Source organism: Hippocampus comes, unplaced genomic scaffold (genome assembly GCF_001891065.2).
Source record: "Hippocampus comes isolate QL1 unplaced genomic scaffold, H_comes_QL1_v1.1 scaffold133, whole genome shotgun sequence".
Classification (NCBI taxonomy): domain Eukaryota; kingdom Metazoa; phylum Chordata; class Actinopteri; order Syngnathiformes; family Syngnathidae; genus Hippocampus; species Hippocampus comes.
Genome location: NW_017805150.1, coordinates 420219 through 436785, shown reverse-complemented (window position 1 = coordinate 436785; position 16567 = coordinate 420219). Strand labels below are relative to the sequence as shown.

Below are 16567 nucleotides of genomic sequence, written 5' to 3'. Positions count from 1 at the left end.
GCCAAAAGCGTGGGATGACTCAGGAAACTGAATAATTTACGATCCTGTCAGAATGTACTTGAACGGGGAAATTCAAACGAATGTTTGCTTCGTTTTACTAAGTCGATTCATGTCATCCGCAAGCTACGCACGCTACAAAAATGCCGGGCTGTTTTGCGAACCCACTCACTGAGTAGCTGTTGATTTTCAGCAGATAGGGTTACTTTGACGACCAAGGTCGGGTCAATTATTTCGATCCAGCAGATTGAGTTGAAGTTTTGAGAGTGTGTATACTGGCAAAGTCCGTCTACTGGTTCTCCCAAGTGTACAACACATTCGTTCTAAATGTCAGCGTCGCGGTGTACAGCGCCGGCGAACATTCAGCCCTCATCTCGAATCGTTTTTGGATTGTCGAGCGCAGACATCGGCGACGCGCGAAGTCATTTCCGAGTTAGCCCATTGTTGTTGCGAACGTGGACGACGGCTGCACCGAAGGTTTCATCGCTCACATTGGCTTTGCCGCCATTGATCTATTTCTCAGAGCCTCTGAGGGAGGGCAATTAGGCGAAGACTTACCGGAGTGTGCAATTTGGCTTTTGAATTAATGGGGATTACACACCACAACTGCATGTGTTTCCTTTTTGTCAGCATTTCTCAAACAGGAGACCATGATTCACAAAATAATTGCTCACAAATTGTATTGTCGTATCAGTGAAGAAAAATACAGACAGGACAAGTAAAAACAAAAGTAATTCATCAAATAAGCCAATTAAAAGCTTTGATGATTGTGACGTATCGTCAGAAATCTGAATTCCCGGCATGATTAATTAAAGTCAGGACATTCATTTAGTTTTTTTGTGTTTTTGTTGTTGGTTTTTTTTTTTTAGAACAGGCATATTATTTCACCAAAAATGTAGCAGCCTTTTTTAAAATTAAGTCCTATTTTTCTAGAGAATAAAGGCACATTTCGGCGTAGTATTACGTGTATAAATTGTACTTTTGCAATTCACTTAAAATCTTAAATATTATAGCGTAATGGGATGAAAGCGTGATAAATTGTCAAGAAGAAGAGAAAACAGGAGGTGTTTCGAGCGCAGCCTCATTTTTGCTGAAAACTTTAAAAAAGACATTATTAAATGACTCAGTCCTCTATCATCCTGCCTTTGACGCCTACAGATGCAGAGGGAGGATTTCAATCGGGTATTTCTATCATGCGGACTTTACTTATTGCGCTGTGGGTAGTTACTGTAGTACTTTTTATGCTGCTCATCTGAAAATAAATAGATGTTAAAAGAAAAAATAAATCTGCTTCACAACACTTTTTTTTTTTTTTTTATGGTCTCCTCCAGGTCTTGTCGTTGGGAGCCGACGTTCTCCCAGAGTACAAGCTGCAGACGAACCGCATCGACAAGTTCACCATCCTGCATTACAGCCCGTTCAAAGCGGTGTGGGACTGGCTGATCTTGCTGCTGGTCATCTACACGGCCATCCTCACGCCTTACTCGGCCGCCTTCCTCCTCAACGACCAGGAGGAGCAGAGGAGGCGTGAATGCGGCTACTCCTGCAGCCCCCTGAATGTGGTGGACCTCATCGTGGACATCATGTTCATCATCGACATCCTCATCAACTTCAGGACCACGTACGTCAACCAGAACGAGGAGGTGGTCAGCCACGCGGCCAAGATAGCCATCCATTACTTTAAAGGCTGGTTCCTAATAGACATGGTGGCGGCCATTCCCTTTGACCTGCTTATCTTCGGCTCAGGATCAGATGAGGTTTGTCATCTCTCTCTCTTTTTTTTGATTTTTTTTTATTTTATAAACCTTTTTCCTAAGGGAGTCGGGTATTACCGCATAGACGCTCAGTCATCTCCGCACAGCCATCTCTTTATTGACTGCAGACTTGGGAACCCGGGCCACTACTTAAAGCCTGTGTCTTTCTGTCTCAGCTATGGAAGGATTACTTTAAATTGCATGGCGTTTTTTTTTTTGAATGGTCCTCATTCTCGAATCCATTTACAAGGATTAATGGCTTACCAAATGGCAATCATTGATGCATTTATGTGACAAGGGGGGTGGGGGCCAACAGCGCCGTGCGCACGGCTTACATGCAGATGTTAGACAGTCATTGGTAGGCCGGCCGCCAGGCTTGGCCGGCTTTTTTGATAGCTCCGGATCCGCTTCAGCGCTTGATCGTGCTTTGTAGGCACTCCATTACGCCAGAAAAGCTCCTGATTATAAACCATAATCATCTTTTTTTGACCACTGCCGCCACGGCTTCTGCTGAGTCAGCGAGTCTCCTTCAATCTCAATGGCAATGTTTTACTTAGCCGCCGAAAGAAAGCGGAGTGTCCGTCTTGAAAATACGCAACCCGCGGTGATGGCGAGCGACGAATCGTTTGTCTTTTGATGCAGATTATATGATGATGTTTTCATCCAGGGATCCATTTTTCTATACGGCTTATTCTCACGAGGGTCACGGGTGAGCCGGAGCCTTTCCTGGCTGACATTCACACTCACTCACGTTTCTGGAGCTGTCGTGATATTCTCATGGGGACCGAGCCCCGCCTCAAATAGTGAAAATCCAACCAGTCATTTTAAACGCCCTTAATAAAAAGGTTGAGATTGCACTGTAAGTGAATGCCACATGATGGGGGTTCATGAAGCGCGTCAACTCACTTTTAACTTACTTCCTTGGCAGCAAGATTCAAACAGATGGTGCCAAAGCACTTCTGGTATTTGCTCGTAGGAGTGTGTTTATTTGAATCACTTTTTAAAATTCCGATCAATTCAAAATTTGAAGTGAAAATTCAAATGCTCAGAAACAGCAGGAAAAAAAAACAAAACAAAGGATGTGAAGATAACCAAAAAGATGCAGGGTTAAGCTTCAGTTTATTCTCCCTCGACCTTTTTTTTTTTTCATTAAAAAAAAAAAAAAAAAAAGCGTGAATGTTACTTTTCATTTTTTAAAATATATATTGAGTGTAAAATACAAAGAAAAAAAAAGATTATGTTGTAATGCAATATTGTTTTTATTTGATTTCAGTCCCAAAAATATCTTTTTTCCCCAATTTTTCCAAAGTCATCTGAGATGGGCTCCGGCTCCACCGTCTGACGTTATTGAAAACAGCCGAATGAATCTGTTTATGTTTTTCCTCCCCCCGTCGTACAGATAGAAAGAAAGCGAGAAGCCCCTCAGCAACCACATTATGTAATCCTTGTGCAGAGAAACGTGAATGAACTCCCGTTACATCTGTCATGGCTTATGTGTTTAACTTCAAAATGTACAGCTGTCATTCCCACGGCGCACAAATTCTGGTTAAAATCCACGGCGGTGGATATTCATTACAGTACGCGGTGTGTGGTTCGGAAAGTGTAAAATAACCTCAGTATACTGTAAATTTGTTTCGCGGAGCCACAAACGCTCTCGCTGCATGTCTTGGAATTATTCCACACATTATATTTGTCGTAATACTGCATAATGACGATAGAAAAATTCTGTAATGCTTGCCGTGCGGTCCGACTCATTGCAGCAGTTTGCACAACAAAAGTCAGCTCGTTGAAGTGCAGCAAAATGAATAGATTGTGGCGCGCAGAGGTACTGTGCCTCATTTTGCTTGTTTATTGTCCCTCTTGGGAAATGGCTGTTCAGTAGTCAGCACATCAGGGAACCTTGTGACATGATTAGAATAGCAACAGTTGACATACTGTACATGCTTCCCTCGCAATATATTGCTACGTGACGTTTTCTTCATCGTCAGCAGCAGGGAGTAAGTCTGTACAGAGGCGTGTTCAATCGGGTTTTTGTTATTCCGCAGATATGCACAAGCTGGCGCATTTAAAAAAAAAAAAAGAGGCGGTGTGCGCCGTTAATGGCGTGAACACAGCCGACGCCATTTGTCACCAATTTAAATGTGGCATTCATTTGTGTGTGACCGGAGTGTTGTCACTGCTCTTCGCCGCCGTTGCAACACAAGCGGTGGGCCTCTTTACTGACAGAATGAGCAGTTGAGAACCATTAGTGATGTCTAGAGACCTCACGGATTGTATTTACTGCCATCCTGCATGTGCCGCCTATGCACATATTTGTTTATTAATCAACGCAACTTCATATCCTGAATTTTTTTGCAAACTATGTGACCAGTTTCCCAAATCTTGCATACCGCGCCCTGTTATGAAACCTACATTTTGGTTCCTAAAATTTTCAGCCCCGCTTTTATTCCGTTCAACTCACCCCAACCCCTAACCTGTGTTCAGACGACCACTCTGATCGGCCTGCTCAAGACGGCGAGGCTGCTCCGTCTGGTACGAGTGGCCCGGAAGCTGGACCGCTACTCGGAATACGGCGCCGCCGTATTGATGCTGTTAATGTGCATCTTTGCCCTCATCGCCCACTGGCTGGCCTGCATTTGGTACGCCATCGGCAACGTGGAAAAGCCTTACTTGGAGCACAAGATTGGCTGGCTGGACAACCTGGGAGTGTCCATCGGCAAGAAATACAACTACAGCGATCCGAACTCCGGTCCCTCCATCAAGGACAAGTACGTCACGGCGCTTTACTTCACCTTCAGCAGTCTAACCAGCGTGGGATTTGGCAACGTTTCCCCAAACACAAACTCGGAGAAGATCTTTTCCATTTGCGTCATGCTGATCGGATGTGAGTGCAAACGCTCGTCGGCATCACCAACCCGAGCGGCCACCGAGATCGAGATTTGTCATTTGTCACGTGACGCTCAAACGACGCTTGTGTGTATTCCAGCACTTATGTACGCCAGCATCTTTGGGAACGTCTCCGCCATCATCCAGAGGTTGTACTCGGGTACGGCACGCTACCACGCACAAATGTTACGGGTCAAAGAGTTCATCCGTTTTCATCAGATCCCCAACCCGCTGAGGCAGCGGCTGGAGGAATATTTCCAGCACTCCTGGGCCTACACCAACGGCATCGACATGAACACGGTAAATAACCAGCACGCCGAGCGATTGGTCAACATTTCGCGCATGAATCTAAAGGCCAAGTCTTTTTTTTTTTCTCTCTTTTGTCTGCTTTACGTTGTCTTTCCTCTGGTGAGAGCAGGAGGTGCGTATGACATTTTATTATCTCGTCTCGTTCGACGGCCAAGCGGCTCGCCGTGTCGGCACGGTGTGCGATCAACACCACCCCCCCGCCCCCCCGAAGCCCCATCGCTTTGGTATAGAAACAAGCAGGGGGTTGCATGTTGCGCTGAAGAGCCTTCGTGTATCTGCGGCATGTCCTGAGAATGGAGGAATGCTCCACAAATCAAGTATTCAGACTCAACGTTCAAACCAAAACAGTTTTAATGCTAAATATTTGGATTGGATTGAAACGAAACGCAGAAAATGTGAGCTTTTTTTTTTTTTTTCCAAACACTCAAAAGTCCAAGGCCCAGTCGCCCTGATTTTGATGAGATAAAGATTTGAGTGCCTTTCGTCGTTATCTGACACAATGAAGGAGATCACCAGGTTGCTATCTGGCGGCTAGCGCCGAAACCTTCCGGGATATATTCCGGCCACCGGAGGCTTTAAGCAGATCTAGTTGCACGATTCAAATGTGTCGCGGTGTGGCGTGGGCGTCACGCATTCAGCGCACACGACACAACCGCTGTGCGTTTTTTTTCCAAACAACAAAAATTTCGACATATTTTCACTTGACAGGGACTTGAACAATTAAGTATGCGATGCTCTGCAATTGGGACAAAGTCGTTTGCATGCCTGCCTCACAGTTCTGAGGTTTGGGGTTTGAATCCGTGCGAGTTTGCATGGTTGCGTGGGTTTTTCTTTATTATTTATTAATATTATTGTGGCTCCCTCCCACACTCCAAAACATTCATGTTCGGTTCATTGAAGAATCATTGTGAGAAGGGTCGCAAAGCTTTTTGAAACAAAGCTACTTTGATTCATGTGAAGGGCGACACGCACTTGTGAATGAACACATTTGCTCCTCCCACCCATCCATCCATTTTCCAATCCGCTTCTGACCCCGGCTACACAAAATTCTTCTCACTTGAAGTTTTAAAAGCACTTCGCGCAGGCTTTTGATTGATTTGACTCGGGCACTAATTGACTCTACCCCCCCCCCCCCACCAATAGGTACTCAAAGGTTTTCCGGAGTGCCTGCAGGCAGATATCTGTCTTCATCTCAATAATAATCTCCTTCACAACTGCAAAGTGTTCCAAGGAGCCACCAAAGGCTGCCTGAGGGCCTTGGCGATGCACTTCAAGACCACGCACGCGCCTCCCGGAGACACTCTGGTCCACAGCGGCGACGTTCTCACCGCCCTCTACTTCCTGTCCCGCGGCTCGATTGAGATCTTGAAAGATGACATCGTGGTCGCCATCTTGGGTAAATTGCATCGCTTGTTCACCATACTGACGAGATTGTCTTCACAAAAATTGTGTGATTGTGAAGCGCCGTCGTGGAGACGTCTGACTTATGTCACATCCCGCCTAAATGCGCATTTCAAGCGCTGACAGAAAGTGGCAAAATGGCCGCCCCAGGAGACGGATCAAACAAAAATTTGCCGCTTAACTTACATTCCTATTCTTCCATATATACGAGTTTAGATGCACGGAACATATTTTGGTTCAGAAAATTTGGGGGTTGAATTCCTCAACCATTTATGTAAATTGCAGAAAGCAGGCGTCCATTGATATTCTCAGGCGGAAAAGGGTTCGGGTTGAATTTTCGACGGATCAAAGAATGAGCGGTTTTGTGGAGTAATTGCTGCTTTTAAAATGCCTCGCGTCAACACATTTTGACAGGACGGCGCCCTCACCACTTCTGCCCTGTGGCCAATAGCGGCGTTCCGTGCCGAGAATGAGGCGCTGGCATTTCTATTAAGTGGACCCATAAAAGGTTGTTAAAAGAGCACGCGCAACTGTCGGCTGAGTCTTGACAGCCGCAAAATGGGTGAGGGGGATTATTGTCGAAAGGTATCGATATGATGTGAACAAGTTTCCTCTCGGCTGACTTTGTAATATTTCTCCACTGCGATAGGAAACGCATACGTTCCAACAATGCCTTTCAACGGGCGAGGCGAAGCCGGGTGAGCTCGGGTCCAAAAGAGCATTTGGCCGCGAGATGAATGCGCTCCGAAGCCGAAGCCGACACAATGAGGCTTAAGCACGGGCTGCTGAATCGCACCGACCCATTACCAACACCCCCGCCGCCGAAAATGTCACTGATCCAATTGATCCGTCTACTTTCACGACGGCGTACAGTGCGAAGCCAGCAACGTGCTTGATCAGCACAGCTTTGCTCCACTTCTTGGGGGGCGTCGGAGGGGAGGGGGGGGGGAACCTGCGTTTTTAGCACAATGCCACACATGAGCGACGAGGCTCACCTGCAAGCGAAAGGAGCCAAAGGCTGCACATTGCGCCAACGGCGCAGGCGTATAATAACATCTTCAACTACGGCCTCCCCCCTCCATCCCCAAGCGGTTCATTTGCTTCTGATATATGGTAGGTCAACTTCAGCGCCATTGCATAAATTGTACCATTAGATCGCTTTCCATGCTCATTCACGCATCAGCCCCAGAAATCATTTTGAACTAACTCAATAGAAAGGTCTAAAAAGACCTTTATCCGTATCTCTTGTGCTTCATTGCACTGCAGCGTAGCTTCCCATCCATCTCATTTTCTATAGTGCTTGTCCTTTCTATAGGGTCATGAGCGAGCCGCAGCTTCAACCAAGGACGCATCAATACTAATAAAAAAAATTCACACCTCTGGACAATTTTAATTCTTCAATGAACCTTAAGAGGAACTCAGGGCGCTCCGAGAAACGCATGCAAACTCAGGCCCGGGTCGATACATGCGTGCAGTCAACAATGAGGCGTTCTAATGCGGCCAACGGCAACGGAATTATCTGACGAGAAGATGCATTTTCGGGGGATTGGCGTAGCTTGGGGGCTAAGTGCATAGCGCAGTTGCTCTGGTTAACCACTGAAACGAGCAAAGGCGCTCAAGATTACAGAGTAGCGGGGAAAAAAAACAAATCATCGAGAAAACTGAAAGTTTACCGCTGTATCTCCACAACTTAGTTTGACATATTTATCAGATGTTTTCAGCTACTTATTGTCGTAGCAATTTGGACAAAAAGTCCTCAAAGTAGAGGCAAGAGAGTGGCTGCCTTTCCAGCAGCTCCTATATTTTGTTGTTCTACTTCTTCCATTCATAACTTTGCTGCTGTGAATTGGGAATTTCTCCATTGCGAGACTAATAAAGGTTTTCTTATCTTATCTTATCTTATCTTAAATGTAAAAAGAGAGCTCACATTTGGTATTTGATCTGTGTGTGCGTGTGTGTGCGTGTGTGTGCATGGTTGTCAAAAACCCAGGGAAAAATGACATCTTTGGTGAAATGATCCATCTATTTGCCAAACCGGGAAAGTCCAACGCTGACGTGCGGGCTCTGAGTTACTGCGACCTGAGCACCATCCAACGGGAGGACCTTTTGGAGGTGTTGGACATGTACCCAGAGTTTGCTGACTACTTCTTTGCCAACCTGGAGCTGACCTTCAATCTCAGAGATGAGTCTGCAAAGGTAAAAAGATAATGCGAACGGCGGCCGCGCGTGTTGCTAATGCAGCGACGACAGCTTTGGTTAGCGTCCACCGTTCTCATCAATCAACGTGAGTTTATCTCTGAAGTGAGGCGGAGAAACGTGGGTCGGGCCGGACAGCGATTTCGCGCAGTTGAAGCGGGAACTGGATGTCCCGTCACTGCGCCCGCCGGCTTTAAGTCTCGATCCAAAGGGAGTCGCGTGCCGCGATGTGCTTGTGTCTCAGCCGCAAATGAAGGCGCAGGCATCGAAGAGAAGCACATTGCTTTGTTGTTAGCATCCGGCCGTCTTGATTTGCTTTGACAGTCGGCAACGGTTTTGAAAGTGCGCTGCTGGCGCCTAAACACCACTGACTTTTTTATTTTTATTTTTTTTAATCCGTCGACTAAAATATTTTGGGAATTTTCAACATGTAAAATATTCTTATTCAATTAAAGCGTGAGGAACATTTCAAATCCCATCTGTGCGATGAAACAATGCTACATAGCGTGGTTGCTAGCGACAGCCGCTTTTGCTTTATTTATTTATTTGCCCCCCCCCCAAATATCACCCAAGATGTCTTCACCTCTGGAAAACAAATGACATCCGCCCTTTTATAGCTCTTAACATGCACGATAATATATTTATATTATTGCAGCCTCCCAGTCCCGGGGGCTGCGACTCGGATGGCGAGGGCACCAGGAGTATCAAAAGAAGGATTTCCTTCACACCCGAGCCACCCAAAGGTAAGTCTTTGATAAAAGAATCGATACGCAGCAACAACAACATCTCCCGATCATGCGTAGTGGACGACCATTGCTGTTTTCCGTTCCCCAGTGGAAAACAACGAAGTCAGTACCGAACTGGAAATGGGGAGGGAGTCAAACCTGTGCCTCAAGAGATGTTCCGAAGTCCGGGGTCCCTCGACACCCAGCAGCCCTGTTCTCGACTCTAATCTTCTCGGACACAACGAGGTCACAGACGGCTTGAGGAGAAGTCCATCTTTTCAAGGTAAACGCCTTTGGAATTACCGGTACTCTTTCTTGAAATGGGAGCGGTTGTTGATACCTCAACTTGTGGGAGCCGGCCATTGCAAAGCAAGGTGCAGAGAATCCAATTATAGCACACACGCGCACGCTCTGTACCTTGGGTGGATTTTCACCTTTTGCGCGTGCTTCTGGAACAAAAGCGACTCACCGTAAAGCGACCTGTCCGCGCAGTGCCATTAAAACGCCACAGCAGCATCGTGTCGTTTCTTTGGACAGGCAGCGAGCGCCACGCGCAAATGCTAACGATCAAGGGGGGGGGGGATGCCGTAAATAAGTAAGTGGACGCCGCTGTGGGCTGGAACACATCAGAGCATCATTGACGTAACGTTTAAAGGCCGGCCTAACCGCGCCATCCCTGTTTGATGGTCCTGTTTAGTGGTACGGCCTCAGTTTGCAACGCCTCACTTCCTCCGGGTGCTTTTACAACTTTTTTTTTTCCCCCCACAAATAACCCGAGACGCAGACAAATGGCCTATATTAAAACTGTTTTCATATATAAGGCGCACCGCATTATAAGGCGCAGAGGATAGAAGCTACAATAGTGGCTGCTGTTGCTTTATGCATCCACTAGATGGAGGTAAAGGGGAATACAATACAATACAGCTTGATTTATATCACGCTTTCAAAACTGCTGCAGCTGTCACAAAGCGCTTGACCGAACACTTTAAATACTACGTCCGAGAAATTTGAATATTGATCCATCTGTAAGGTGCATCGGATTATAAGGCTCACTGTCGTCTTTTGAGAAAACCGAATGAGTGCCTTATGATGCGGGAAAATCCGGTAATGTAATAATATCCTCAAATTCTAAAATCATGACCAAATTTAAAAAAAATAAATAAAAATGTACGCTCTCTCTACCATATGTGGACAATGTTGGACAGGCTCGCAGTTCCAACAGGATCGTGCCAAATATTTCCTATGTATTGACCCCACGATGTGACTTCCATGACAAGATAGTGTTGTTCTCCTGATACGGCTTCCTTCTATTGTTCCTTTGACTTGCTCGCCGGATGCTGAAGCCGCGTGAGGACAAGGCGCCGCGTCGCTTGTGAGAAAAGGGAAACATGACAGAACAGGCTTCCTCGTATCTTTGCGGCTCATCGCGCCGCTACAAAGCCACCTGCACATGCTGCATCCACTGATACGCAAAGCATACAAGCGGCCGTCATTTGTATTTTTTTTTTTTATTGTCTATTAGTCCAAAAAGGGGCTCCTGACACAAACGAGCGCAAAGCAAACGTAATGATAGCAGGTGTCCAGCTGCGATAACAACGGCCTTCGTTTGCCACTTGAAAACAGCGCTCGAGTAATTCCGCTGGGACAAAGGCCTGATGAATTACAACAAAGGCCCGACACTCAGCAATCCTTTTGAGATTAACGACAGCCCTATTTTAACAAGCATATTTTTTTTTCTGTTGTTGGGGTTTTTTTTTTTTCGCGGCGACGCTCTTCCGCCGCACATGTAATGCGCGTAAAGGATGCATGTTGCTTTTGCGCTCTCCGCAGATCTGTGCTGTGATAAATGGGTGTGCAAGAAGCCTACGGACTACCTGGATGAGTCAGCGCATTTCCAGGAGCTGCGAGGAGACGATAACTCGGCCAGCGAGCTCACCTACGGAGAGGTGGAACAGCGCTTGAATCAGCTCCAAGAGCATTTAAACAGGTAGCGTTTTCTTCTTCTTCTTCTTCTTCTTGGGAGGAAGTCAACATTGCAAAGCATACATGATGCAGTAAACCAGACTAGAATCTTCAATGCAAATATTTGTAAAATCGCCTTCAGGTCAAGAACAAGAAATTCGAATCAGTGGCGGACAATATAATGATCAGGAAGAGTGCAAAGCAACTCCCAAGTAAACAGTAGCAGTGCGAAATAACAGGTAGCGTTAAGTTGAGCTAACAGCCTGCAAACGCTTGCAAAATGTCATTTGGAACCACTTTGGACAGACGCTGTGGATGACACACGGGATGGAGTCGGCACCAAATTGTTGATTTACCTCGCCGTGAGGATACGTTTTCATTCGCACTGAGCCTGTGTTGGCCAGGTGTGGAGATAGCAAGTTGATTTGGGTGGAAAGAAGCCTGTTGATGAAAGATGACATCATGACATTCAAAGCAAAATAACCCATCTGGTGAGTCAACAAAAAGAATCCAAAATGAGTTGGATTTTTCAGAACGCAGCACTTGGGTCCATGAAACAAACCAGCGTTTGTGTGTGTGTGTGTGTGTGTGTGTGTGTGTGTGTGTGTGTGTGTGTGTTTACAATAAATTATTGATTATATCATCGTATAATTTTAAAAAGTGCATACCTACTGTACATATGGGACTGGAGGCCCAAAACAACAATCCTAATCCTCAACTTTGGGCCGGTTAAAAGCTCTGATATGATTGTGCCCGGTCATCACATAAATCTGCCATCCCGGGCATTTCGAGCCAGCGGCACTGTATGAGGGTTGAATTCCAGTTCGTTTCGCTTGTTTCATATCCTTTTTGTGAAACTAGTGGTGAATATTTCAGATGAAAATGTTCCCAAAATAAAAAAATAACAATGGTGCTTAGAATTAAACGTTGTTAAGTCCTTTTTCACACTGCACTTAGCAGACCACAGCGTGCTGTCAACGAACTTGAACACCAAGAATATCAAGAGCAGGGGGGAAAATGTCTTAATGGTCATTATGTCGAGGTCGCCTTTGAGAAAAATGTCTCACCTGATCGACCACAAACGATATGCACGTCGAAAAATAAGAAAATAATGTGAGATAAATCCTCAATTGATGTTCTTTTCGAAAGGCTTGGGGGAGGGTCTTTTTATATCCCTGTATTTGTCCAAACTCTGCATAAAGTTAAAGTGACCTATAATAATATTTAACGTACGTTTCCCTGTCTTGTGAGCCGAAGCAGTCATCAAGAACAACACTCACTACACTTGTTGCTCATGATCTTGATCTTTGGAGAGATTATTTTTGTTTTATTTTTCAGGCAGTAAAAAAAAATGTGAGAACCTCTGATGTAATATTTTTATTTATTTTTTATTCACCCCATCAGTGCAATATTCTGCTTGAGCAACTTAAAGCACTTTGAATTGGCCGTAAATGCTGAAGTTGTCTAAGTTTGAGGAAAACTCAAAATGAAGCAGATGGCAAACGGCCACAGAATCTTGAAAGTTTTGCGGAAGGCGACTGATTATTATTTTTATTTATAATCCAGTCCAACCGCTCATCTACTTTATGTAGATGCTAATGATTAGTGCGTGCTTTCACACACCAAAAAAAGGCGGGGGGGTCTCCTCCCACACAAAGCAAAGTACGCTGCGCTTACACCAAGATCCCTGCCAGGATTTATGTTGGGCACAATAATGGAGGAGCGGTGGTGGGGGGGGGGGGGGGAATCTACCTGGCAAGAGAAAATGTTGGACTAAATATACTGCAGGTGGGATTTGAGGCGAAAGAACCGTAACATATTGAAAACACAATAATGAATTGGTACAACAGCTTTGTTTATACTGACAATCTCATATATTAATGCTTGAGCAGATGTAGTTTTGATATCATTTTCAGAAGAGGCAAAGTTTTAACAACACAACTGCAGCCAGCCGGCAAGCCAGCGAGTGACACATAAAATGAACAGCAGGTGTTATTTTGGGCTGGGGAATGACACCGGCATCAGCACCATGTGTCTGGCTCATTTTATTTTCGCACAAATAAGTCATGTAATACCCTGCAATAGAATCAATGCCAGGTTTTCGCCTCGTGTGAGATGGCTGGATGAGCATAAAGTGTACTTTTGATATTGTGCCGTATCCATGATTGAGCACATGACTTCTTATTTCAATCCCTGCACAAATACACTCTTAATAAAGGGGGGGGGGGGGGGGGGGTTTGGTGGGGGGGGGGGGGGGGGTCATTGTTGGCTGGAGGTGTTCAACAAGAAGTACTGATTAAATGTAGTCATAGTTACATTCATGGAAATAGTGTGCTTGTTCGCAGTAAACAATAGATTCACACCTCCCATACATGAGCTAATTATCACCTTTGGTTAAAATCATCCTTTTAACTTGTTTGTCCATAACACGAGCTCTTTGTCCGCTATCATGGAGCAAAAGCCCCCTCTAGTGGTCAGAAAACGAACTGCAGCGACACGCTGTGATCACAATCGAGATTGTGTATGATGGTGGATGGTACAATTTCATATTATTGAGAGTCTATGGAAAGCAGTTTGAAACATTTGTAAAAAAAATATAAAGGGCAAATAATATGTGTTACTGGGTGAATGAGAGGCATTTACTTTCCTCAGGTTTTAGGTTGTCGCTTTTTGAAGCTCAGTCAAGGTGACGTGCGTTTATTTACGGGGTGCCTTGCCACATCAAATATGGCGGACACTCACAAAGAGAAAAAGTGACCCAAATTGTAGTCTACATTATGATTTAATAGTCTGTCTATGGTTAAATCGTGCTTGCTTTTTTTAATGGCAGAGTTTCAAGGCGGACTCACTGGTGTCTGTCACTTTATTGTCTTGTCGATTTAATACGTAACTCTTATGAAGTTTGATTAGTATTTGACCAGCGTTTGGCGAGCAAAAGCGTCAAGCTAATCTAGCTAGTTTAGCTTCACAGTTCACAGCGTTACCCAATCTGCGGCTTCACGTAAGGTAAACGTCGTAGATGTTTCTCAAAGGTCCGCACACTCTGATGCTGTTTTTCAGGTTGGAGTCTCAGCTTACGTCCGACATTCAGACCATCCTGCAGCTGTTGCAGAGGCAGCCCGCGTTGGGTCCTCCAGCTTACAGCACCGTGACGGCCAGTCCAGAGTATCACGGACCTGCCGTGAAGATTCAGCCCGCTGCCTTGACAGCGAGCCATTTTTTCAGCCATACGCAAAGTCAAGTAAGTGAAGACTGTCAAAGTCAAAAGGTTTAGAGAAGCATGTCATGCAGAGAAAGGTGGAAGAAAAATCAAAAAAAAAAATCTGACTTTTGTGGACTGGGACTTTGGGCTGGCGTGGCCGCTTTAGAGCGCCTCGTTGTCACAGTGTAGAGAAGCCCAGTAGCAACCCTGCAGGATATACTTTAGTCACCAATTTTTTTTTTTCAGGACTACCACGAGTAGTTGTATTTGACAGTTAAGCAGGACTGACTTCAGCGCATTCAGATGAACTTTAACACATCCACCTGTTGCCATTCTTAACCTCTCCGCTCCGCATCCTCCCACCCAGGGTCCGAACCACAAAGTGAAGAGGGCCTTTCGGGAATCCAAAGACTCAGTGCCGAGCTTGGCCACCTTGAAGGTACCGGTCGAGGACAACCTTTCAACGTTGCTTTTACAAAGACAAGCAGAACCGCAACAGCAACAAGAGATTACCCGGGATCAGCAGTCAACATTGATCCTGATTTCAACATCAACCTCGTCTTCACCCACTTCCGACTGCACCCTCAACGCCACCGGACTCCACAGACCTGACTCTGACCCGGAGCTACCGAGGCCATAAACCTTTCAGCATTTGTCTTCTCACCTCTGGGTCGTAAATGCTGTAATAATTACATGCAGTCGTAGTCACTCTTTCTAAGCATGCTGCAACAGACAAATATATATTCTTGATTTGCAGTTGCTCGGTAGTATATTTAATGTGTTTTTTTTTTCTCATGCTGTCCTTTGCGGTATTGCGGTACCGCTGGCATCCATGTACGTATTTCCAATGTAAATGCACTTGGAGAGCGCAAACCACCACCAAGGCCACGATAGACTACCAACAGCCATTCTGTTATATGCAAAACCTCACACATACAACACTGTATGTCTTGGGCATACATACAAACAAAATAGTAGAAATATGCTCCTTTTAACCATAACGGTAGAAAAAATAATAAATAAATAGTTTGGCTTGATAAAATGAAAAGCTTGTAGGACAAACATGATCATCAAGATGACATATTCACCAGCAGTCGCCTCCAAGCTGTTATCATGAGATTTTAGCAGGATTTTCTACAAAAGAGAACGCACTGAAAGTTGTGTTTAGTTGGGGGGGGCACGGCACGCTTTCTTTCTGTAGACGAATGTTATGAAAATATAATGGCTAAACTGGTTTGAAATGTGGATGAAAATGAGCAAATTTCTGTCATTCTCTGAGAAATGGAATTTGGTACACCCCTGTTCAAATGCCAGGTTTTTGTGACATAGACATAAATCATTTCAAAACTCTTTCCGCCATTAATCGGTCACTTATACCCTGTACCACACAATTGGAAAACAGTGTTGAATCTTGTTGACATACCTGCCACCATCTAAAGTGCGTCTGACTCACGTCAAAACACAGCTTCTGAAAGTTTCGGCAAAAAGTTCCCCTTTGCCTTCACTGGATTTTCCCCGCGTGTTTTGGGAAGATTTGAATTTTTGGGTCATAATTACTGAAGCAGATGTTTGACACAAACACACAGCACCGTTTGTCACCAAGAGAGTCAAGTTGGAGGGAATTAGGAACAGTTCCAAATATCAGTCAGCGTTAGTACAAAATAGGTCAGGAAAAGCCTACTAGAACATCAGAACTTTACATGGTTAAACAGGCACGTTCAATGCCTCCCATTGAACGGTCAAGTCTACTCCATATGGAGTCACATCACAGCACACTTACGCAAACACTTGGGTTTTTTTTTTTTTTTTAAGGGTGAAAAAAGTTTTGAAATGATCTATCTTGATCTCATTTCCTTCAATCACAAAAACCTGTTCAGTGGAACTTATGCTTCTGCATCCCGCTCAATCATAATGTGGTGCTTTATTTTTTGCTACCATTTCCAACTGAATTCTTTTTAGTGACTATGTTCTTTACACAGACACATGATGAGCTAATCAAATCCAACTATCCTGCAGGTCCAGGATTCTGGATTTTTACAATTTTTGTTTTTGTTCCTCATATCTTTGCATGCTGACCTACGAGTCACAAAGAAAAAAAATTGTTCATTTTTGTTCAGATTTATTTGAATGATGCT

At 44.9% G+C, this 16567-nt stretch overlaps 1 protein-coding gene across 2 annotated transcripts in view; it reads left to right on the top strand.

Moving 5' to 3' along the window:
- Window positions 1-16107, top strand: part of kcnh7 (potassium voltage-gated channel subfamily H member 7) — a 33746-nt gene extending 17639 nt beyond the window's left edge. The window contains exons 7-16 of one of the 2 annotated variants that reach the window (XM_019868215.1): window positions 1329-1754; window positions 4236-4635; window positions 4738-4938; window positions 6088-6342; window positions 8338-8543; window positions 9199-9286; window positions 9378-9551; window positions 11099-11255; window positions 14291-14471; window positions 14800-16107. In XM_019868215.1, coding sequence (XP_019723774.1) covers window positions 1329-1754; window positions 4236-4635; window positions 4738-4938; window positions 6088-6342; window positions 8338-8543; window positions 9199-9286; window positions 9378-9551; window positions 11099-11255; window positions 14291-14471; window positions 14800-15072 — 2361 coding nt within the window. In that variant the 3' untranslated portion in view covers window positions 15073-16107. The remainder of the gene's footprint in view (window positions 1-1328; window positions 1755-4235; window positions 4636-4737; window positions 4939-6087; window positions 6343-8337; window positions 8544-9198; window positions 9287-9377; window positions 9552-11098; window positions 11256-14290; window positions 14472-14799) is intronic. The other variant, XM_019868214.1, reaches the window with a different exon arrangement.
- The last annotated feature ends 460 nt before the right edge of the window (window positions 16108-16567 follow it).